Consider the following 25,041-nt stretch of genomic DNA (forward strand, 5'->3'; position numbering starts at 1 on the left):
TGGCTCAGGATAGTACGTGGTGCTGACGTCACAGTCATGTGATCGAGGTCTTTCTAGAAACTAGGTACCGGAGCTCGCCACGCAACTACCTTGGGGGCCTAGTGTAAGATGTAGGTGTCCTCCCTATGCCTGGTCAAAATCAATGAATTAGTTAATTGTCACAGACAGTTTTAGGATTGTTATGGTTTCTGTCCAGTGGAATGACAGGCGATGGCTGATACTTATAAATTAGACTAGCCCTCAAACGAGACTAGCCCTCATTGTAAAAAGGCAGGGTACAAGGCAGCCGCATTGAAGGGCTTCATTGCTGTCAGTGTTGCTGAAGCTGCCGATGTGGACAGGAGCCGGTAACTTGCTGGGCAGCAGGGTGCAGGGATTTGGGATGGGGATGCTTCGGATGATGCTGTGGTGTTGAGTTTTGGGTAGCAATGGTTTCATACAATGGAGTGGTACTAGGAAAGTGAATGACATAATGTTACTTTCGTAGCTTCTGGACAGTACTGCAGTAAGTTACACAAAGTAATGGAGTGACCCATGTGATCTAGCCATACCGCACTGTGTAATGCTCAGGTATAGGGAGCTGTTCACATGTAGTAACTGAACCTGTCCAGATACAAAGTATCCTTCACACCAGGCAGCAGCAGATAATAAGTGAATTCACACATTGCAGCTTTTGCATAAGTTTCTGCAGCTGCTAATTCATGTGAATGACACTTGTAGAGCCCCATGTGCGTCCCACCAGGACAGCCCCATCTACAGACATTTCCGCAGCCATACGTTTTGTTGGAGAGATCTGGGGGAACATTGTGCTCAGGTGAAGCCATCCTCCTGTGTGTATGGCCACTGTCCTATATCACCTTGTCATGTCTCTTTATAAATAGTTCACCAAGCTCCAATTGCAATTTCTGGCCATGACCCCTTTTTGGATGTGACCAAGGTGTTAAAGTTACATAAAATGACCGTCACCCCAACAGCCCAGCCTCTGAGATTTGCTTGTTTTTCCAAGGGTGTTAGGAGGTCACCTTTTTTTCGGGGAAAGTTGGCAAGTATGCTGTGTGTAATACTGAGGAGATGCCACTATCTCCGTGGGTAAAGCTGTTGGTGGTAATCCCATTGGGATCTACATTAGAAGCACTGTGGATGGGATTAAACCAACATCATCCACACACTGTGAATAAATACTGAGTGCCCGGAGTGTGATTATAGGTGGTTCATGCAGCTGGGAATGGAATGGGAACATGGCTGCTTTCGTACTAAAATAGAACCATATTTATCTACTGGTTGCATCTGGTATTTCAACAGAGCTCCATTGATGTGGAAGAAGCTGATCTACAATACTACGTGCAACCTACGGACAGGTATGGTTCTGCTTTTACAATAAAGTAGCCAATGTATTGTCCTGCAGTGAAACTGCCCATGGCGGAAACTATTGTTTAACCTCTGGCTAGCAAAGCTTAAAAACAGCCACAGGATCCACACCAATCGACATGCCGAGAGTTCCAAGCCTGCAGTGCAAGACACTTTGTGCTGTTTTTTTCCCCACTGTTTAGGTGGGAATGGGATTCATTTCACTGCTGCTGTAATATGCAGATGGTTGGACTTCAGCAATTTCACTGGCGGCTGCTGTCAACTGGCAGTGTGTGGCCCCAGTCTAAATTCACATCTGAAACGTCTATGAATTTTTATGTGTGACCATCTAAGGGGGTTGGTATTTATAGAAACGGCAGTGTGTTCTTTTTCTGCAATGTGTGGATGAAGTTACACAAAATCTATTCACTTTGCTGGAACTGTAAAACAAAGTTTTCTTCTTTTTTTTTTCTGCACTTTTTTTTTTTTTTTTTTTAAAGCCAAAGCCAAGAACAAAAGAAATGGGAAATATATATAGCAAGTGCTTACATTTCTTTCTTCTGCTCAATCCAGTCCTGGCTATGTCTTAAAAAAAAAAAAAAAAAAAACCCTGCAGCAAAATCTGCAACAAAAAAACGTAACCTTGGGCCTCAGTGCTAGTCTATGGACGAGTACTGTCAGGAGGGTCGTTCCTCACTGCTCAGTGTCATAGCTGGGCAGGCATCAGACATGACGTAAGGAACGCCCCCTCTGGCAGTACAGTGCTATGTACTCTACTGTCAGGAGGCGTGTTCCTCACAGACTGTCAGAAACTTCTTTATGATAGTGAAGATCTACGGTAATGGCACCAATAGCTCTTCACCAAGGGCACATAACTGGAAAACCGATAGTTTTATATACTGCTAGAAAGCTGATTCAGCGCACTTTCGGCTTTCTAGCGATATATAAATCTGCAGTTGCCTGAGGACATGAAAGGTCCTCTTTATGTAAAGATCTTTCCAATGACCCCCTCACTAAGATTTCTATTGCTAAGAAGTCACATTGTAAGCTTTTGAAACCTTAGATCAGCATACACAAATTTACCTTAACTATTTCTGGCATTTGGGAGCAGTTTCATCTAGTCAGGCTGCCTCTGATTGTAGCTCTGAATCACACCCCCGGCCTGATACTGCTCTTCTGACATTACAGAGCTTAAAGGGACTCTACCATTAGAAAGGCTATCCATCTCCTACCTTTAGATGTGGTCTCCATCGCGCCGTTCCTTAGAAATACCGGTACTTACCGGTATGCTAATGAGGTCTTGGCAGCAATGGGGGCGTCCTTCTTTTTCCTCTGCCTCCTCCCCTTGTCTGTCGTCTTCTTTCTTCGTCATGTCTGACGCCTGCGCAGTCGGCTCTGACAGCGAGACCCCGTTAGAGCAGACTACGCATGTCGGCCGGCGGCCATATTTCCAAGGCTGCAATTGCATGCATGAGCAGTACGCTCCTCACATCTTCGCCGAACAGAGTGTACTGCGCATACTCTGTAAGGTCCGTACAACCCTCCGACGCCTGGATGAGTTCACTTGCGCGTCAGAGGGCTGTACGGACCTTACGGACACTCTGTTCGGCGAAGACGTGAGGAGCATACTGCGCATGCGTGCAATTGCAGCCTAGGCAATATGGCCGCCGACTGCGCAGGCATCAGACATGAAGAAAGAAGACAACAGACAAGGGGAGGAGGCAGATGAAGAAGAAGGACGGCCCCATTGCTGCAGAGACCTCATTAGCGTACCAGTATTTCTAAGGAACGGCGTGACGGAGACCACATCTAAAGGTAGGAGACGAATAGCCTTTCTTAAGGCTATTCCGACGTGGTAATTAGAAAAAAAAGTTGCTTTAATGGTAGAATCCCTTTTAAATAGCAGATCAGACACCAAAACTAACTGTGCTTATTACTCAGGAATGGTGAGGGCAGGAATAGTAAATTCCAACTATGTTGGAATCAGAGGAGGGGCTCCTATTAACAGATACTAAGAACTAGAATTGGTGAACATGGTGAAAGGTCCTGTTTAATATATGTTTAAAAAACACTAAATATAATGTATTTACTAGGACTACCAAGACACCCACCACCGTAACTACCTGACAATAAATACATGACCTCATTTAGGACAATCCGTAAATTTCTGCTTATTTTGTAATGATTGTTTTACCACGATGAATTGTGTGAAGATGCCACAAAGTCCATCTATGAACAGTTCAATCATTTACTTTGTGTTTGATCAATCTACAGGTTTTGGGGTGGACACTATATAAAGATGGTGATCCCTAAATCCCGTGGGCTTCTGCTGGCTCTTATTCTAGCCCCATTTTTCAGTTGTACTCTGGCCAGAAGAGGGCAGGATGTGCACTGCGGAGGTAAGATTACCTAAGGATGCCATTCTGTACTGTCTACCATTTGCGTAAATATTTTATGTGGAACTTATATTTACATTTAGGGCTAGTTCACACGGGGCAAGAGGGGGCGTTTTTTGGCGCGGAATTCTCCTCAAAATCCGCCCCCTCTCAATAGAAGTCTATGTAGACCGCTAGCGTTCTTTTTTCCACCAGCGGTTTGTTCCCACTGGCAGAAAAAAGAAGTGAGCTGCCCTTTCTTCAGGCGGATTCCACGGCTGATTCAGCTGCAGCATCGGCCTGCGACAGAACCCTCCGGACTAGGCCCATACATTTGGGTCTAATCCAGAGCGGAAAGACACAACAGGATGTTGTGCACTGCACTGGCATCCCATCGCGGCAGCCGTGACGGAATATGCACACACGGAATCCCTGTGTGAACTAGCCCTTATATGTGTGATTCTACTTAAGTGTTTAATTTTTTTCTATTTGTCTGAAAAGAAGAAAATAACTTTTGACACAAACCAGTCAAATACAAGCCTAAAGGAGTAAAACCACAAATTCTGCAGCACTTGGTATTTCTAACATATGAAGTTTTTCATGAGTTCTCGTGTCATAGAAGCAGCATTTGCTGCAGATTCCAATAATGCAGTGCAAAAAGTAAAAATCTGTTTCTGAGAGACCATTGTATGACTTTAGCACTTTAGTATGCAGCAGCTACACTGGCCGTATACTATATTTAGTCATCACCGTGGTGGGTTTGCATGTCACTTACAAGCACCCTCAGTTTAGGACTACGTGTTATGCAGCATGTAATGTAGTGACTATAGTGGCATACTGACCTATAGGTTTGGTTCTTTCATCTAGTCACACGGGACTGTGTTATGATAGCCCACCCTGTAACAGAATATATAATCAATGTCCAGCTTATGATGTCCATGAACATTAAAAAAGTTAAACAAAATACACTTGGAACAAAAATAATGATTGTTTTAGCCGGCAGACTGTCATCTTCATGAAAAAATATCTTAAAAGTTGGCTGTCCGTTCTTGTCTTCAGATTTTCCGTGACCGGATGTAACCAGAGAGATTGTCTGTCCAGTGTTTTTGTACATGTATAGCCAGTCCGAACAATTGTATCAGCCATTATAGACTAAGATTTGTATGGCTTCATGGGCAGAACCATTGTTCTTCAGATGACGAATTATTCATTGCTTGTTCGTTCTACTTCTATCTAGGGCTCAGTGATTATGACTAGAGATGAGCGAACAGTGTTCTATCGAACACATGTTCGATCGGATATCAGGGTGTTCGCCATGTTCGAATCGAATCGAACACCACGTGGTAAAGTGCGCCAAAATTCGATTCCCCTCCCACCTTCCCTGGCGCCTTTTTTGCACCAATAACAGCGCAGGGGAGGTGGGACAGGAACTACGACACTGGGGGCATTGAAAAAAATTGGAAAAAGTCATTGGCTGCCGAAATCAGGTGACCTCCATTTTAGACGAATAGTGGATTTCAAATCCGGGTCATATGAGAATGTGAACTTTGTGACTATGAGACAGGGATAGCTGTACAGGCAGGGATAGCTAGGGATAACCTTTATTTAGGGGGGAATGTTATTAAAAATAACTTTTTGGGGCTCTATCGGGTGTGTAATTGTGATTTTTGTGAGATAAACTTTTTCCCATAGGGATGCATTGGCCAGCGCTGATTGGCCGAATTCCGTACTCTGGCCAATCAGTGCTGGCCAATGCATTCTATTAGCTTGATGAAGCAGAGTGTGCACAAGGGTTCAAGCGCACCCTCGGCTCTGATGTAGCAGAGCCGAGGCTGCACAAGGGTTCAAGCGCACCCTCGGCTCTGATGTAGGAGAGCCGAGGGTGCACTTGAACCCTTGTGCACCCTCAGCTCTGCTACATCAGAGCCGAGGGTGCGCTTGAACCCTTGTGCACACTCTGCTTCATCAAGCTAATAGAATGCATTGGCCAGCGCTGATTGGCCAATGTATTCTATTAGCCTGATGAAGTAGAGCTGAATGTGTGTGCTAAGCACACACATTCAGCTCTACTTCATCGGGCTAATAGAATGCATTGGCCAGCGCTGATTGGCCAGAGTACGGAACTCGACCAATCAGCGCTGGCTCTGCTGGAGGAGGCGGAGTCTAAGATCGCTCCACACCAGTCTCCATTCAGGTCCGACCTTAGACTCCGCCTCCTCCGGCAGAGCCAGCGCTGATTGGCCGAAGGCTGGCCAATGCATTCCTATGCGAATGCAGAGACTTAGCAGTGCTGAGTCAGTTTTGCTCAACTACACATCTGATGCACACTCGGCACTGCTACATCAGATGTAGCAATCTGATGTAGCAGAGCCGAGGGTGCACTAGAACCCCTGTGCAAACTCAGTTCACGCTAATAGAATGCATTGGCCAGCGCTGATTGGCCAATGCATTCTATTAGCCCGATGAAGTAGAGCTGAATGTGTGTGCTAAGCACACACATTCAGCACTGCTTCATCACGCCAATACAATGCATTAGCCAGTGCTGATTGGCCAGAGTACGGAATTCGGCCAATCAGCGCTGGCTCTGCTGGAGGAGGCGGAGTCTAAGATCGCTCCACACCAGTCTCCATTCAGGTCCGACCTTAGACTCCGCCTCCTCCAGCAGAGCCAGCGCTGATTGGCCGAATTCCGTACTCTGGCCAATCAGCACTGGCTAATGCATTGTATTGGCTTGATGAAGCAGTGCTGAATGTGTGTGCTTAGCACACACATTCAGCTCTACTTCATCGGGCTAATAGAATGCATTGGCCAGCGCTGATTGGCCGAATTCCGTACTCTGGCCAATCAGCACTGGCTAATGCATTGTATTGGCTTGATGAAGCAGTGCTGAATGTGTGTGCTTAGCACACACATTCAGCTCTACTTCATCGGGCTAATAGAATGCATTGGCCAATCAGCGCTGGCCAATGCATTCTATTAGCGTGAACTGAGTTTGCACAGGGGTTCTAGTGCACCCTCGGCTCTGCTACATCAGATTGCTACATCTGATGTAGCAGTGCCGAGTGTGCATCAGATGTGTAGTTGAGCAAAACTGACTCAGCACTGCTAAGTCTGCATTCGCATAGGAATGCATTGGCCAGCCTTCGGCCAATCAGCGCTGGCTCTGCCGGAGGAGGCGGAGTCTAAGGTCGGACCTGAATGGAGACTGGTGTGGAGCTATCTTAGACTCCGCCTCCTCCAGCAGAGCCAGCGCTGATTGGTCGAGTTCCGTACTCTGGCCAATCAGCACTGGCCAATGCATTTCTATGGGGAAAAGTTAGCTTGCGAAAATCGCAAACTGACAGGGATTTCCATGAAATAAAGTGACTTTTATGCCCCCAGACATGCTTCCCCTGCTGTCCCAGTGTCATTCCAGGGTGTTGGTATCATTTCCTGGGGTGTCATAGTGGACTTGGTGACCCTCCAGACACGAATTTGGGTTTCCCCCTTAACGAGTTTATGTTCCCCATAGACTATAATGGGGTTCGAAACCCATTCGAACACTCGAACAGTGAGCGGCTGTTCGAATCGAATTTCGAACCTCGAACATTTTAGTGTTCGCTCATCTCTAATTATGACTTAAATCAAAGTTGCAATTAATTGGGCATTTTACCTCAATTCCGATTAATAGCAATTATTTTACACCACGCCTCTTTATAATAAGACATACCCCCGAACGGGGTTTTATGATGAGGGCAAAAGGGATTGTTGAGAAGAGCTGCTGCATATGTCTAAAGGGAGTCTAGGACTTCCCCCTAGCGAATTCAACTGCTCCACCACATTACAAAGCACATTGCAGTCATAAACCACATACCTTTGTTATGTCACTTTTGTAGATTTGGCGAAAACCGGCTTTGAATTCCTATGCAAATGAGGCAGTTTTGGTGCACTGGGGGCGGGCCTGCGGGCCTGTCAGCCCTGGAAGCAATACTCTTACTGCTCAAGTAGGATGGATATTGTGAAATCAGTGGGTATGGGAAGAACAAGCAGAAGATGGTAGGGGTCTGAGTGGTAAGAGTTGCGACCCAGGGAGCTTCTAGGCATATTCCAACCTTCCAATATATTCGATCCTAGGGTGTGGATTCCTCATCTATAACAGTAGGCAGGGGCATAGTTACATGTGCATGAAATGACTATATGGTCTTGTGCTCGCACTGACCTCTGTGTATGCACTAAGTTCTGATCTAATAGATCTCAGTATTATTTGGAATAATAACATATCTTTTCTGTGTCAGCTTGTCGGGCTCTTGTTGATGAAATGGAGTGGGAGATCTCACAAGTAGATCCCAAAAAGACAATTCAGAAAGGATCTTTTAGAATAAACCCTGATGGCTCACAATCTATAGTAGAGGTATGTGGAAATTTTACCTTGTAATAGATATTTCTTGCCTGCATTTACATATTTCTGAAAATGACTGTTGAGCAGCACCTTGAACATCTGAAATATTCCTGTGAAGCTAAAAATATCAGACCTGTTTATATACAATAGTTGTGTTTTACAAGCGGCCAAGTGATTGGAATGAAAAGTATCTAGGGTAGATGCACAAAGCCAAGAAATAATACATTTCTAATTATTTTAACACATATATCAAAATCTTGCTTGTTAAATATAAATGTGTGAAAACTTTTCCATACAAGTTCAAATTGTAGAAAGTGTGTATGTGTGTGTGTGTGTGTGTGTATTGGGGGGGACCACGGTGGCTCAGTGGTTAGCACTGCAGCCTTGCAACACTGGAGTCCTGGGTTCGAATCCCACCAGGAACAACATCTGCAAAGAGCTTGTATGTTCTCCCTCTGTTTGTGTGGATTTCCTCCCATTCTACAAAGACATACTGATAAGAAAAAAAAATTACATTGTGATCCCCTATATGGGATCACAATGTAATGAAATGAAATGATCCCTATATGGGGCTCACAATCTACATTAAAAAAAAAAAAAATTGAAGAAAATGGCACCGTTTTGTAGGATAAGATTCAAGAGTAAGGGGATATTCCCACTATGGTTATGAACATTTGTGGCTCTCATCCGTCAAAGGTGAAAATCAAAAAACCATACTCGTCTGTCCCCAGTGCTCCAGTTTCCCCCAAGTCTTGTTCTGGCAGAAGTCCTCATAGCATGTAAAAAATTAGGCCTAAGGAAAGAACCCAAGACATCACTCACATGTGCCTTCTGTGCCATCCCGATTCATTTCCTTAGGCCTGATTGGCTTCACCAGTAATATGCATTGAGGACTTCCACCAGTAGAAGCCCTTGGCTGGACAGTAGACAGGAGTGACAGGTGAGTGTAGTTTTTATTTTTGTTGTTGTTGTGGGGTTGTTTTTTCCACCTTCCCTGGCCTCCCTACCCCTTAAACGGTAGTAAACTGATGAGTGCAGACCTGGCTCCCTTCCATGTATGTACATTTCCATTGACTATAAAGAACATGACTGTTTCTTCTGTCAAGTTTCTTTACATTTGTAACAGAAGAAAGTCCTACATGCATGACTTCTTCTTTTTTTTTCCCCTCCATCGGAAAAGTAAAAAAAAAAAACATGATGGACACACTTTTACACTGGTCAGTATAAGCTACATAGGGGGTGAATGATTCTACAATTCTACATCATACCAGTCAGCTGATTGGGAGCACATTTGCCCAGGCCTAGTAGAGGGGAAAGGTCATTCCTGTGAATGCTTGTCATTGGCCTAATAAGGGCCTTAAAGAGGTTTTACCAAGAACATAGCCATATTTCAATCTGTAGACAATTCAAAGTAAACGGTTTTGCAAATACAAATAATTTAAAAATGTTGCAGAGTTTTCAAGACGTTCTCTAACTATCTTGGTGGTCTTTTGATGGCTATGACCATGAATGCAGGAAATTTCTATGGTCTGGGACTTTTCAGAAAATCAGCTGTGATGTCATTGTGGGCCAGTGATCTGGCAGGGTCGCACAACACAAACACACACACACACAAAGTTGAAGAATTGATAATGCATTATGTCTACTACAATATGGTTCCATTTAAAGATACAACTTGTATCAGCAAAATCAAGCTGGGTCCGTCAATGGAATAATAACATGGTTATGGCTATCAGAAGACAGGGATGAAAAACCAAAACATATGCCTTGTCCTGAAAGCCAAAATAGGCTGCATCATTAAAGGGTTAAGGAGGTAGTATTAGTATTTCTGCTGTTTGTCTTGCTCACTTCATGTCCTGTGGGGATCAAGTCATTTTTATGTCTGAATTTGTGTTTCTCCTTTATCTGCAAAAGGTGTAAAATTTCTATATTTCTTATCATATTAAATTTAGGTGCCATATGCCAGAACTGAAGCTCATCTTATGGAGCTTCTAGAGAATGTTTGTGAAAATATGAAGGCTTATGGTGAAAAGACAGACCCAGAAACGCATCGTAAAGTCTATGTACGCGTCCTTTCCCGTGACGGTAAAAAAATGGATGCCTCGAATGCTAATATTGACAGACAAGTCATATCCGATTTAAAATTTACAGTAAGTATTGTTGAGTCTTGTTTGTAACCTCTACATTGTAGTACATTATGTACCGCTGCAAAGCTGACTTACAATTTTTAAGGTTTGTGCCCCAGTGTCAGACACTGGGCAGTAACAAAAGCCCCCTGATGGTACTCCTCTATAGTCTTGTACTGTGAATGGGGACCTTCCATAACACCCAGCAAAGATTCTGGGGTGTGAGGCCGCCTCCTGATAGTAGCCGAAACTAACAGCACTAATATCTCTAGCATCGGGGCACATACCTGCAAAACCTGAATTCAGTATACTGTCAGCTTTGTAGAGGTTTATATCATGCCACATCTTATAGGACATGAAGGGTCCTCTTTAAATATGATTGCGAATATATTTATTTGCTTCACAGTTTTATTGCTCTTCAGATAACAAAACTCCTTTAATATATTTGTTACATCTTGAACTGTCCTAAAGTAAAATGCATATACATGGGGAAAATAGTAGCACAGATATACACCTGATCATAGCCCATGGTTTGCCTTGATAGGAGTCCACTTTTTTTTTTTTTTTACTGCTTTTTAGACTTCTTCTTTAATAATGATAAATTAGTTGGATAGTTGCTGATCCCAACAACGTTCAGTAATATATAGTCTGTCCTTATATCAGTGGAGCTTGTGGGACACCTATAGAAGAATTCTTTTATATATTTCTTCATTTTGAACAGCAAAGATAATATTAAAGGGAAGGTTTGCTGTGATTTTGTTCTTGATCGGTTCACTTTTCCTTTGTTTGTACATCCTACTTTATAATGGTGGTGGATCTACTGGTTAGCCATATACTATGTATATAAATATTCTTCCTTGCTTTATTGCAGAAGAAGACATTTAGAAAGTATTTAGGTTTTACTAGGCAATATTGTCCTGAGCTTGGGTTTTCAGTGTGGTTTGTAATGTATATGAATACAGAAGATAATATATTATAGAAGTAAACTGTAGTTAAATGTCTCTTTCTAGTTTTACTTTTTAACATGCTTAAAATAGCTGATTTATTGGAGTAAGAGTATCTCTGGCACGTGCTGAATTCTGCCTTATAAAGAGCGTTATTTAGATAGGTAACATATTACAGAGTTTATGACACAGACGGTGCGTGCCTTTAGGGGGCATATGACTTGCTAAACAGTAACTGTCGAATTTCTGCCATGTCCTCAGACTGTTTGCCTTTATTCACACATGCATTGTGTGTGAGATTTGGACATTTAGGAGGGGGATTTATCAAGGAAGGTGTTTAGTGCACATTATGATATAGCTGGGTTCTTCATACAGTTTGTACAAGATAATTTAAAAGTCTTAGTTCACATTAGGGCATATTTATTATGGCACTGTGCCACTTTTGTACTGTAAAAAGGCCTTGGCAGATGATTTGCCTTATAAGTAGGCGCATCCTCCTCCAGAGCAGAGATTATCGAGTCCATTGTAGAAACGGCTGGTTTTGGTAAATCTAACCTAATAATCCCTATGTAGGCTTTGACATGATTCAGGGATGTCCTTCAGGCCGCTTGCCTCCACCCAAACCTGATCATTCAAGCTGCAGATAAAAGGAACCTTTTAGGTGTTCTATAAACCTGAATTGACCCCATTGTGTGCAGCATTATGTAATGACCTTTCCTTGTGTGCCCCCCACTAAATGTTCTGTTGCTGAAAAGTTAGGCTATAAGCTTTTAAAACCTTAGATTGGCATTTAAAAAATTTACCATAAACGGATCTTTCACCACCTCTGCCAAATCCAGATCTTTGTATAATGTAACACACACTGTCCCGCTTATTTCAATTTTTTCTTTAGCCGCCACCATTTCTGAGCAATAGGTGCAATTCGTTTTGGTGTCTGACATGTTACTTAGGCTTTTTACTGTTACATAGTTACATAGTAGATGAGGTTGGATGAAGACATTAGTCCATCAAGTCCAACCTATAACCCTACAATCCCTACAGTGTTGATCAGGTGTCAGACAGGGTCAGGAAAGCGGTGTGTGATTCTGAGCTCTGACACTGTCCACCAATGAATTGGAGATCTGAATGTTTGACAGTACAGCGCCTAAATAATATATCATACACCAAAACGTATAGCCCTGATTGCTTGAGAATGGTAGAGGCTAAAGGAGAAATTACGACTGCAAAGGAGTTGGTGTAGTGGCACCTATTACCAGATGCCATGAACTGGAGTTGGTAGAAGTGACGAAAGGTCCTCTTTAACTAGTCACAGGGGCAGGGAGCAGATTCATCTAGTCATAAAGTCATTGTACTAAATCACACCCTGAGAGGATGACAGTTAGGTAGGGTGTTAGGCTGATGTCAGACAGTGAGGGACATTGTATGCCTAGATGAAGCTGCTCCCGCCCCCATGACTAGTTAAGGTGAATTTGCATATGCTGAGCTAAGACTTTAATAGTGTAAAACAGAACTTATAGTGAGGTGCGCCATAGGAAAGGTCATGTTCCATATGCTGTTGCCAGTTTAGGGTGGAAAAACGCCTGACAGGTTCACTTTAACAACAGTGCTTAAAATACCATTGATTTATAGAACAGCTGGATTGTAGCTTCTATAAACTGTGTCTGTGCTAGCCTACCTATACCTTTCGTGCTCCAGCTTTTGGGAAACTACAACTCCCAGCATGCTTCAGACACTTTGGTGGGAGTTCATGGTAAGAGTGTTGAAGGTTGCTGATCCCTACCATAGAGGGAACACAGTGATTTTTCATAACCAAGCTACCACTTTGATTAATTCTTCAGACTGATTCCTCAAAATTTTTGCCTTATTTTGGGCCTTTTTGAGATGGTTTTAGTGCTTATAAAGTAAATAAATTGAGCAAAACTTATCAAAAAGGTGCTTGAGATGCAACATTAATATGCAAATATAGGTCCCGTTTTATTTTTGTTCGTTTTCACGGACCCCTCCATACACTCAAATGAAGGGAGAAGTACAAACCCAATTCTGAATATAGTACAAAAAAACGCGCAGCAATATCTGCAACAGAAAAGCAGCTTTTCAGCGACATGGCGTCTGAGCCTTAAATAATTAATATTAATAATTGAGAAACACTGTCAAGTAGCCACTACTGATGGCAATAAGAGGGGTGGTCCATGACAATCTTGCCATCTTGCTTGTGATGAGCAGAAACTGTTGTCACTGAAGTATTTGATGCAATTTTATGTTTCAGGTAAGATTTACTGGTACAATAAGTGTTGACCTTTTTTTGTCTCCTATTACAGCCCTAGACCACAGTCTGTTACAGTACTATGGGTGGGTTGCAGTGTGATATGTTCTTCCTTAGCCACCTTTCTACTAACACATAGCTGACTCATTAAATCGGAGCGATCAGTTATGTTTTTGATGTATTGGCGTGATAATGTGCTAACTGCCTTGGCATGTTGCATTTTTATATATTAATATAGCTTTCATGCAGTGTGTATGTACGTGTTTGTTTGTGTATATATACATTATGCCACTTTCTCTCCATTTTGTTTTTCTTTAGCTGATATTTTTATTTGGCAATAAAAAGAATAAGTGCCATGCTTGATTTTCAGGCGGACTCTGCCTTAAAACTTCCATTGAAGTGAATTGGAGACAGGAAAACTCTGCCCAGCTTTTGCGTAACTTGCAGATTTCACAGTTTCACGTTTCCCTGCACTATTATTGAAGTGAAAGCTGCGAATATATGTAGTTTAACCGGTGTTATCTTGGGTCTACTGGAGATGCAGAAGATCACGACTCTAGCTCCCACATCTCCGGAGTCAGAGCCATTTCAATAAACTTCTGTTCGGAGAAAAGTTTAATATTCTTTGCTCAAACCTTGAGCAGGATATAAAAAACTGTTTGCATGCTAAGGGGCTTATTGTCCCAAAATGCACAAGCGTTTTTTTCTTTTTGTTCCATCACATTGTCTTTTTTGTATTTTGTTTCATGGAGTAATTAAAAGTTAAGTTTCATTATAATAATCTCCTGGCTTGTCCTTGGATTGCTGGAACTTTTAGGGCTAGTTCACACAGGGGGTGTTGGGATGGATTTTGGCACCGAGAGTGACACGGGGAGCCGCGTCACTCTCGAGTCAAAACCCGCCTGCTACAACTGTCTGTCGTGGCTTCCAAATTCATTTGAGCCGACTCCGGAGGTTGTAGATACCGAGGCTCAATGAGCCACGGAATCCGCCTGAAGAAAGGGCAGCCCGCTTCTTTTTTTCACTAGCGGCAAGCGGAAAAAAGACCGCTAGTGGTCTCCATAGACCACCATTGCGAGGAGGCGGATTATGACGTGGATTACGTGCCATAATCCGCCCCCTCTGTGCCCATGTGAATGGGCCCTTAGCCAAAGGACTCACATGGCATCCAGCAGCAAAAAAGTGCTTTAGACGGAAAGTTCACAGAGGTTTCCTTTACGGACTTTGTTTCAATTATACCTATGGGGAAACCTGCTGGTTTTGGAAATTGCAGCATGTCCGCACTGCAGTTTTTACCGCAAGGTGGACATGGGATTTGCTAGAGACCCATCCATTTTGCTCTGACTGTAAAATACCGCAATTTTTTTTTCTGCGGCTTTTACACCATGTGGAGCGCCGGCCTTATACTGGTTTTTTTTTTGGATTATTGTTTCTGGCTGAGGGGATTGAAATCTGTGCATGAGGAGCTGGAGCTTAAATTATATCCGGTGTCTGGACATGTAGGTTGGGCTGTGTATACATTTTCTTCTTTTTTTCACGTAAAACTGTCAGGGGGTTATAGTCTGACCGTATGTTCGGGGACAGATGGAAGGGTAGGACTAACTATGGAGACACACCAGTGCAATGTTGCTTCATTTTTTTTTTTTTTTATGTGAAGTAAAGTAATATTAAAATGATATACAAAGCCCAAAAGTCACACAATTGGAACTAGTGACCCCTGCCCAGATCACACCTGATCTCCAATGTTTGCAGGTACCATTATTTCTGTGTGTATATGAGTATTTTACTTCTTTTGCTGTAACTATTTCTAAAACAACATTTCTGTTTCTTCTTTCAGTGTGAACGTATAGTTGAGGAATATGAAGATGAGCTAATAGAATTCTTCTCTCGTGAAAGTGAAAATGTGAAGGACAGACTGTGCAGTAAACGTACAGGTAACTTATTATACCTTACTATAATGTATCATAGATGGACTGTAGGTACTTAGATGTAAATGACTTCTGGATACAGATAGCCGAGGACCCCTAGAGAACAGTTATGGGCCCCTTGTTTTCTGATATCAGATCATCACTCTGTGTAACAGTACACCAATAATTATTAGTCATGAACTTCCTTCACTTAGGCAGTTATCCACAATCTAATAGAAAGCCACTATTAAAGAGAGAGGGCCCCCTGACCTACTGGGCCCCTGCGCAGGGTGCACCAATAGTATATAATCCTGTATGTTGGTCCAATAAATCACCCTGGATTTCATTGGCGCATAGATTCGTGTCCTGCTCTACTCTTTCTTTCCCAAGCTCACTGGTCACATAGTTGCCATTGCTTTTGTCTTTGTGATTGCAAGGAAACCATTATCTACAGAATCTGTATCTTCTAGTGAGGAATTCAGTCCACTCCACAATACCTTTATAATTAGAGAGTGGAGAATACAATGTAATTCTGCAGCCATTATACTGTCATTTCCACACAGGCTGTTAGGGCAACACAAAGTAGTCTTTAAATGGTTGAATAAGCTGGTTTGGTCCGAAAGCTACTAACTATTTTTCTCAACATCCCCTTCTACGTACACTCTTATGTGTTCTCAATAGGAAGATGAAAATAAGCTGCTGCCCTCTAGAGGTGCCATATCTCCAGGTTCAGACTAGCGCACAGGGGAATTCCCATTAGGCCATTAGACTCCCAAGCCCTGCAAGACAGGTGTATAGCACTCGCTGCACTACATACCATGTAATAAAATTTGAAGGATATTTAACAAATTACCCAATTTATTATATAAATGTGTTGTGTGGCAGAGATGACATCTAGGCACAAAGGCAGCTTGCTCAATATCCTCCCTCCTGAGCTATTAGGACCCTCGTCTAAAGCAAGGGCAAGTCAGCAGGTTACTAAAAGGGCCACAGGACAGAAACCGTCCAAGCTGAGGAGTAGGTGACCGGCTGATACTGAAAACAATGTGCATTAACGCAGTTTTAGAAATGTGTGAATGGGAGGCAAGTAATAAATGTAATTTTGATGTTTATTGGGCCCCCAGAATGAATTTCACTGCTGGACACTAAAGCACCTCAGTCCCACACTGGAGATTCAACGGATCTCTTCCACATGATGCAGCTAAAACCTGCACCAAAAAGTGACAGATTGCAGTGTGGCTTTTAACCCATTAAGGACCAGTTGCAGTGTGTCTTTTAACCCATTAAGGGCCAGTTACAGTGTGTCTTTTAACCCATTACGGACCAGTTGCAGTGTGGCTTTTAACCCTTTGAGGACCAGATACAGTGTGGCTTTTAACCCATCGGGGAGCAGCTGCAGTGTGGCTTCTAAACCTGCAACAAGTGATTTATGTAAAGGCTGAAAGCTGCGGGATTCCTGCAGGCGCGAGCAGTAATTTACACCCGATAGTGGGTGATTTTTGCTAGACCGTTTACAGGGGAAGAAGTTGCTGAATTTCTCTGATGGAAAAACAGTAGTATGTTTTGTGGCATGTGAACTCAGCCTTAATTTACAGACAGTCCTAGTACCAGAAATCTGGTGACCTGATTGAAGAGACTTTTCTCTTGACTGTCACAATGAAAGAATTAACCATTAGAACAGGATCTAGATCAGCGGTTCTCAACCTGTGGGTCGCGACCCCGGCGGGGGTCGAACGACCAAAACACAGAGGTCGCCTAAAGCCATATACATACATATATATATATATATATATATATATATATATATATATATATATATATATATATATATATAATACATATTTCCGATGGCTTTAGCAGCTGAGAAGCCGTGCTACTGTCCGCAGCAGGGTAGATCCTAGTGGGCTGAAGGACCTGTGATGATGTCATGACCATGTGATCGGACTCTGGATTGGGCGGAGTTATTCAGTACAGTGCCGAGTTACACAGAAAGAGAAGGCTGCAGTGAATGGAGACTGGAAGGTAAGATGGAGAGAAGAGAGAGCATGTGTAAGCAAGAGGGGGAAGGGGGTTCAGGCTGTGTGTGAGCAAGATGGGGGGTGTTTCAGGCAGTGTGTGAGCATGATAGTGGGGTTCAGGCTGTGTGTGAGCATAATAGTGGGGTTCAGGCTGTGTGTGAGCAAGATAGGGGGTGTTTCAGGCTGTGTGTGAGCATGATAGTGGGGTTCAGGCTGTGTGTGAGCATAATAGTGGGGTTCAGGCTGTGTGTGAGCAGGATGGGGGGTGTTTCAGGCTGTATGTGAGCATAATAGTGGGGTTCAGGCTGTGTGTGAGCATAATAGTGGGGTTCAGGCTGTGTGTGAGCAGGATGGGGGGTGTTTCAGGCTGTATGTGAGCATAATAGTGGGGTTCAGGCTGTGTGTAAGCATAATAGTGGGGTTCAGGCTGTGTGTGAGCATAATAGTGGGGTTCAGGCTGTGTGTGAGCATAATAGTGGGGTTCAGGCTGTGTGTGAGCAAGATGGGTGTTTCAGGCTGTGTGTGAGCATAATAGTGGGGTTCAGGCTGTGTGTAAGCATAATAGTGGGGTTCAGGCTGTGTGTGAGCATAATAGTGGGGTTCAGGCTGTGTGTGAGCATAATAGTGGGGTTCAGGCTGTGTGTGAGAGCAAGATGGGGGGGGGGTGTTTCAGGCTGTGTGTGAGCATGATAGAGGGGTTCAAGCTGTGTGTGAGCGTGATAGGGGGTTCAGGCTCTGTGTGTCAGCAAGGGGGCCCCCCCATTCAGCAGATTTTGTGAAAGAGAGCTTTTGTGATTAATCGCTATGTTTAAATGATGTTTGATTTGTAGCAATGAGAATACATAATGCATATCAGGTATTTACATTCCGAATCATAACTGTAGCAAAATTAAGGCCCGTTCACACGGGCACAGAGGGGACAGATTATGGCGCGAAATCCACGTCATAATCCGCCCCCTCACAATGGAGGTCTATTCAGACCGCCAGGCTTGTTTTTTTGCGTGAGCGGCATGCTGCCGCTCACGGAAAAAAAAAAGCAGGCTGCCCTTCAGGCGAATTCCGCGGCTCGGTGAGCCATGGCGTCCACCTGGCGGCAGCAACCTCCAGAGTCGGCCCATTAATTTGAGCCAACTCCGGGGGGGGGGGAAGCCGTGACAGTCGTGGCAAGCGTGTTTTGACCCGAGAGTGATGCGGCTCCCCGCATCACTCTCAGTGCCTAAATCCGCTATAACACCCCCTTTGTGAACTAGCCCTTACAGTTATGAAGTAGCCACCAAAATTATTTTTTGGTTTGGGGTCACAGCAACATGAGGAACTGTATTGCGGGGTCACGGCATTAGAAAGGTTGAGAACCACTGATCTAGATTGTCATTGTACAGTCAAGCACCAACCCTAGGGCCACATGAAACGCCTGTGCAGTACTTGTTCTACAGCACTCTAAAAACTCTGTTAGGTCTATCGCTACAAAGCATGTTCTATAGAAATGTGTCTTGATGAGTAACTGTTGCAATTCTTTTTCTCTCTCTAGATTTGTGTGACCATGCTGTGCACATATCACATGATGAACTTTGATCTGCAGCTTCTACCTCATAGATGGTCCATAAAGCGTCACAAAAAAAAAAATGTGAACGGGGATTAGTACATTTTGTTTCTTAGTATTTTTTACATTAAAAAGTTACTTTTGTCAACATTTATTTTGTCTGTCTTTTTCATTGTGTACCAGTCTAGGGACATGTATAAGTAGCTGTAGGTTCTGCGTTTATACTGCGTTTTGTATTGCACATTTCTATGACCACATCTTCATGGAGTTCATATGTTCTCTGTGTGTTTACATGGGTTTCTTTCACAGTACAAAAACCTACTGATAGGTAAGAGCCCTTTTGCTCGGTCCAGTGATTCGGAGAATGAACGTTCCTATGAATACTTATTCCTGATCGTTGGCCCATGTCTCTGAATTGCTGACCAAAAAGCAATAACTTATTTGGCTGATCCTGTGAGCATAAATGTGCTTGTTGGTCAGCAGCACATCTCCCCTTCTGAACAGGATGCAACAATAATGGAAATGGTTATGTCCAGGTTTTTTGTTTTTGTGGCCTATCCTTTGGCCCATGCTTGGGCGTGCATCTGGTCCCTGTACTATGCTGCCCACAGAGCCTGAAGCAGATGGATCTATGGACTGCATAGTGGTCGGGCATAGTTATAGCAGTTCAGGTCCTGTTGATGTGAAAGGGAACTGAGCTGCATTAAAGGCCCTTGGCCACTATACAGGGCACTTGGCTTTCTGCCTCCAGCTCTGTGCACTGTATAGTACAGAGACTCACAATCACATATGTATGGGTTATTTTTTAAAGGGGCTCTATCATTTTTAGTTAAGCACATACTTGCATAGCGTTTAGAAAGGCTATTTCATACCTAACTTTTGTATGTAAATTGCCTCAGTAGTTTTTGAAAAAGTCCATTTTTATTCATATGGTAATTAGCCTTCTACATGCACTCCAGAATTGTCTGTGATCACAGTCTGCTATTCTCTATCTGTATGAAAGCAGAGAGGCTGCTGTGTTGATGACTCATCTCTCTGCTCTTGCATACATACAGAACAGCAGACTGTGCACACAGACACATCCGGGGTGCGCAGAGAAGGCTAATTAGCATATGAATAAAAACTGACTTTTTCAAAAACCACTGAGGCAATTTACATACAAAAGGTAGGTGTGAAATATCTTTTCTAAAGGCTATGCAAGGATATGCTTAGCTAAAAATAACTTTTCCCAATGATAGAGCCCCTTTAAAAAAAATAAATGGACAGTTCCTTTAAGTAATTAATATTTATTTGTATGGTTAATCATCTTGCTATATTAGGCCTGGTTAACATCTGTGTTCTGTATTCCATTCGGGGAGTCCACTTGGAGACCCCCAGAACGGAATACTGAACACCGTAAAAAGCGGGGAGCAATGAAATCACACGGACCCCATAGAACAGTGATTTTCAACCAGTGTACCGCGACACATGGTTGGGTGTGCCGCGGGGAAAGTTCCCCAAACGCGTGCCAAGATTGGCACGGGAGACCTATTTTGCTGGCACAGCAGCCAGTCCCCGACGTCCGTGTACTTGTAAATGTAGACGGAGCGTCCCTTCACTGCTCTGCTAGAGCTGAGGTGTAGGACACGCCCCCTTCTCTCCCTGCCCACCAATCAGAGGTGAGCCTCTCACTGCACAGGATAAGGGCTCCTTGGACCTGCTGCTACACGTGAGGAGCTCCTGCCGTCTGCAGCCCTGAGAGGAGAGGAGGAGAGGAAGCTGAACAAAGTAAAAGTAAAAGAAAACACCAGGTTAGTAACTATTCTTATGAATGTCAGGCATTTGGGGTTATTACTTTAGTTTTAGTAACTCCATGTGCCTCACATTAATAGCAATTAACCCCATCATGTCCCTCATATTAAACCCTGTGTGGCTCACATAAGAGTTAATAACATGTGTGACATATGGGGGTACTATATAATGAAGATATTTACTTAATTATTACCTCCATATGTCTCCCATATCAGTATCCCTTATGTAAAGCACACAGGGGGTTAATGTGAGGGACATGATGGGGTTCACTGCTATTAATATGAGGCACATTGAGTTGTAACCTGTAATGTACATGACCAGACTTTTTATACACAACTGTGGATAAAAGTAAAGACCTATACATTTCTAAGGACCCATATATACAGCCATTCTTTTTGTGGCTGTGTATCTGGGCCAAATTGAAGAGCTCAAAATTATAGAGCAGGTCCTATATCTGTCCTATACGTACCCTATATCTGTCCTATACGTACCCTATATCTGTCTGCATTTGTGGCCCTGTCAATTAATTTTTAATGTTTATATCAGTGAAAACCACATGCGTGCCACTTGTATGCAGGAGGCGTAAGGCTGAGGCCCCACGTTGCATAAACGCAGCGTTTTTGTTGCAGATTTTGCTTCAGTTTATTTCAACCAAAGAATCAACCATTTACAATCTATATTATTAACTATATGTATAATATGTACTGTTTTAGTGTCATTTTGTGCCATTTTGGTTGGTGGTGTGCCCCGGGATTTTTTAAGTGTAAAAAGTGTGCCGCGGCTCAAAAAAGGTTGAAAATCACTGCCATAGAATATAATGGGGTCTGCACGAATCATGCGGAGAAAAAAAAAGTGCTGTTTAAGGTACTTTTCTCTACACATGATTGGTGCAGATACTGCGTGGAAAACACACGGACCCCATTATAGTCTATGGGGTCCATGTGGTTTCATTGCTCACCGCTTTCTAATGCTTTAGGTATTACGATCGGGGTATGATTGAGGACACCCCGAACGGAATACTGAATGCAGATGTGAACCAGGCCTAAGGGCTCGTTCACATCTGCGCCTGGGACTCCGTTCTGCAGGTTTCCGTTTCCTGCACAAAACAGGACAGGAGACAGAATGGGTTTGAAAAGTGTCCGGTCGTGAGTGCCGGTGAACGTTTTGTGCCCTCCGCGGCGAAACAGTTTTTTTGTTTTTTTTTTTAAATCCGGACAGTGTTGGAAAGTGTCCGGTTATAAAAAAAAAAAAAAAAAAAGTTTTATTCATGGAGAGCATAAAACACTCACGGCCTGACTCGGCATGACAGGTTGCATGCAGAAGACGGAAACCTGATAACTGATTCCAGACACTGATGTGAACCAAGTATTAGTAAGATAGCCCTGCAGTGTCAGTGCTGCCCTCTCGGCAATGACCTATTTGTTATACTTGTCCACTGTAACAAGTATATTGTAATATGTTGCGATGTGAACACCAGTTGCTACTTTTGTTGTCTCTCCTGGAAATGAACAGTTTAACCTCTAAGTCATTCACCTCTGTCACTTGATCCTTGAGTCTTATACAATGTTAAACTACCTGCTTCATTTCACTATGCTATTTGCACGCACTAGTGTAACGCTAGCCGATAGTGTTTAAGTAAATATCAAATAAAGCCATTATTTGAAGTAGCATCATAGTGCAGTGTCATGACAGATTCAAGCTAATACATGCTGGAGGAAATTTAACAAGCCTTTAATATCAATTTATTGGTGGTTATTGTAGTGACCTGTCTATGAAAAAAAACAACACAGAATTGCAGGTTTTTTTTTTAAATAAATGCTGAATAAAACATTATATGAACCCTAAATGGTTCAAACTAATACAACTTGTACCGATAGTGATGACAATTGGAATGGGAATAGTTTTCCAATGCATTCACAGCACTGTATAAACAAGCTTAGGCTGCACACCAGAACGACAGAGAGCCAGACCACTATAACAAGTTACCCGTGGACCCTGTAGACTATAATAGGGTCCACTAGGTTTTTGCAATAAAACTGACAGACAGAAATTTTCTTTGTGCAGGACTTTTTGATGATTTTTGGCAGTTTCTACAGCAGTTTCTTTGGCGTAGATGTGACCCTAACCGTACTTTATAGCATACAGCTCCCAACCACCCATATTGTCTGAATATGATTTTTTTTTTTTTTCGGCTAGGAAAAATTCTGCCATGTGAGCACAGAAAAAAACTAATTGAAATGAAAGGGAGATAAATTTCAGGCAGAATTTGGTACTGATTTTGAGGCAGAATTTGCCTCAAATTCAGCTGTATGAACATACTTGAAATGTAAAGACCTATGATTGTCATTTTCCTGGACAGGACAACACTTGCTTGGAATGTGCCATAATCCCATCTAGAACCGGATAGTACTTTGTAGTGTAAGTGCGGGTTCACATCTGCGCCCCGGGCTCCATTTTGTAGGTTTCCGTTTCCTGCTTGAAACTGGACAGAAGACGGAAACCTGTAGTCATTTTTCAAACCCATTCATTTGGCCGTGAGCGTTTTGTGCTCTACCACGGACATGCAGGACTTTGTGTCCGTTTAAAAAAATACAAACTGTTACACCTCGGAGAGCACAAAACGCTCACGGGTGCTCACAGCCGGACACAGTCTGCCGGGTTTCCATCTTCTGTCAGCAGAAGACGGAAACCTGAAAAGATAGATCGGGCACAGTTGTGAACCTGCCCTAAGACGCGTTGTTCTGTAACATAATGCTATTCAACATCACAGGTTCAATATAAATGATGGGCATGCAGTTTAGGGGTTCCAGAATAGTATATTATTTGTGAAATGGTGTGTTTTTATTCAGACACATTCATTCTTCACAAGTAAATGTAATTAAAAAAATAAAAAAAAATCTGTTGTTGCAGCGTTTTTTTTCAGTAGGATTAGAGAGGAGATTGATTGTCCTGTCTGTGATTATATTCTGGCCACACCATCCTCAGTCGGTCAGTGACTAATGGTAACTATGCATATCTGATCCAGTTTGTCTACTGTCTGGGCTGCTGCATTTTATGGACTGTAAAAGGCTAGAAATGACTTCTAATGATACGCTTGTTCAGAGCTAATATCCATAGCTAAAGGCAGAAAGTGCCTGCTTTACAGTGAGGAACCAAATAAAATATCTTATTCCTCACAGTAACAACATATTCTCTATTCCCACTACTCTATAAACCAACTCATGCCGGGTGGGATTAGTATATGCCTGTGCAGAGTCTCATTTTGTCAAATACTGTCATTATTACATAATTTTGATGAATATCATTCAGATCTGACATAGTAGCTGTCACATGATCAGCGCAGAGGCCTGGCTGACTGACAGTGGTGGCTTGGACTGGAGAGAATTTTGATCCCGGCCATTAAACCTGTAACATGAGTAGAGACACGCGGCAGGGCTGTCCACTCTCACCGCTGTTGTTTGCTTTAGCTGTGAAACTCCTGGCCAGACGTCTTAGGCGGGACCCTCTCTACCAGGGTCTACTCATTGGCTCCCGGGAGGAGAGAGTTGCGCTTTATGCCGACGATCTCCTCCTCTTCCTGACTAATCCTTCTCTATCATTGTCCCGTGCCATGGAGGTATTAGATGAATTCGGCAATTACTCCGGCCTATGCACTAACTGGGCTAAATCCTCTTTTATGCACATTGATCATGCCTCAGCAGCGGTGGGAGCTGGAATGATGTGTGGGCTGTCGGTCGTTCCGGCCTGTAAATCCCTTGGCATAGTGATTCCCAGGGACCATAAGAGGTTCCTGGACCTGAATGTATTCCCACTCATTTTGCATTTTAAACTTAAATTCCAGACCTGGGCTGCTCTGCCCCTGTATGTCACAGGTCGGATTAACCTGATCAAAATGATAGTCCTGCCCAAATGTTTATATGTGTTGAGCCACTCAGCCGTGCCGGTGCCACTTCAATTCTTTAAATAGATGGACTTTTTACTGACTTCCTTCGTGTGAGGCCATTCCAGATCCAAGTTGAGATTGTCTGCCCTCCAGAGACCGAAACAGCTCGGTGGTGCGTCCCTTCCCGACCTGTTTCTTTATTGTTTAGCTGGTCAGCTTCGCTTTGTCAAGCCTTGGCTCTCCCTGGAGCCACTTTGGGGCCCCAAGCGCATCTGGCTCATCACCTGGACTTGCGTATCCTCTGGCCGGTGTTGGACTGCTGACACCGGGGTTGCCTTGCTCATTGTTGCCACTTTCAGTGTTTGGAGTGAGTTTGGACTGGGATGAGACGGCGCTGTGGCAGTTCTTTGTTTGAAACTTTTCTGTGATTTATTTTATGCTCTTATGTATATGTACTCTCCTGATTGTA

At 43.2% G+C, this 25,041-nt stretch overlaps 1 protein-coding gene across 2 annotated transcripts; it reads left to right on the forward strand.

Moving 5' to 3' along the window:
* The first annotated feature begins 46 nt into the window (after positions 1 to 46).
* On the forward strand, positions 47 to 18,981 carry CNPY2 (canopy FGF signaling regulator 2). Of its 2 annotated transcripts, none has more exons than XM_075262855.1 (6): positions 47 to 132; positions 3,622 to 3,746; positions 7,997 to 8,112; positions 10,053 to 10,250; positions 15,271 to 15,367; positions 18,887 to 18,981. In XM_075262855.1, the coding sequence occupies exons 2-6, from the start codon at positions 3,647 to 3,649 to the stop codon at positions 18,928 to 18,930; spliced, it is 555 nt and encodes a 184-aa protein (XP_075118956.1). In that variant the 5' UTR covers positions 47 to 132; positions 3,622 to 3,646; the 3' UTR covers positions 18,931 to 18,981. The 2 variants fall into 2 exon arrangements, with proteins under 2 accessions (XP_075118956.1, XP_075118955.1); XM_075262854.1 differs by lacking the exon at positions 47 to 132 and adding an exon at positions 317 to 347.
* Positions 18,982 to 25,041: the final 6,060 nt, after the last annotated feature.

Source organism: Leptodactylus fuscus, chromosome 2 (genome assembly GCF_031893055.1).
Source record: "Leptodactylus fuscus isolate aLepFus1 chromosome 2, aLepFus1.hap2, whole genome shotgun sequence".
NCBI classification, from domain to species: Eukaryota; Metazoa; Chordata; class Amphibia; order Anura; family Leptodactylidae; genus Leptodactylus; species Leptodactylus fuscus.

Excerpts from the sequence above, each read along its gene's own strand:
- CNPY2 (XM_075262855.1), top strand. The coding sequence starts at position 3,647 with ATGGTGATCCCTAAATCCCGTGGGCTTCTGCTGGCTCTTATTCTAGCC. Across the intron at positions 3,747-7,996 it reads GCAGGATGTGCACTGCGGAG|CTTGTCGGGCTCTTGTTGAT; the intron begins GTAAGATTACCT and ends TTTCTGTGTCAG. Across the intron at positions 8,113-10,052 it reads GCTCACAATCTATAGTAGAG|GTGCCATATGCCAGAACTGA; the intron begins GTATGTGGAAAT and ends TATTAAATTTAG.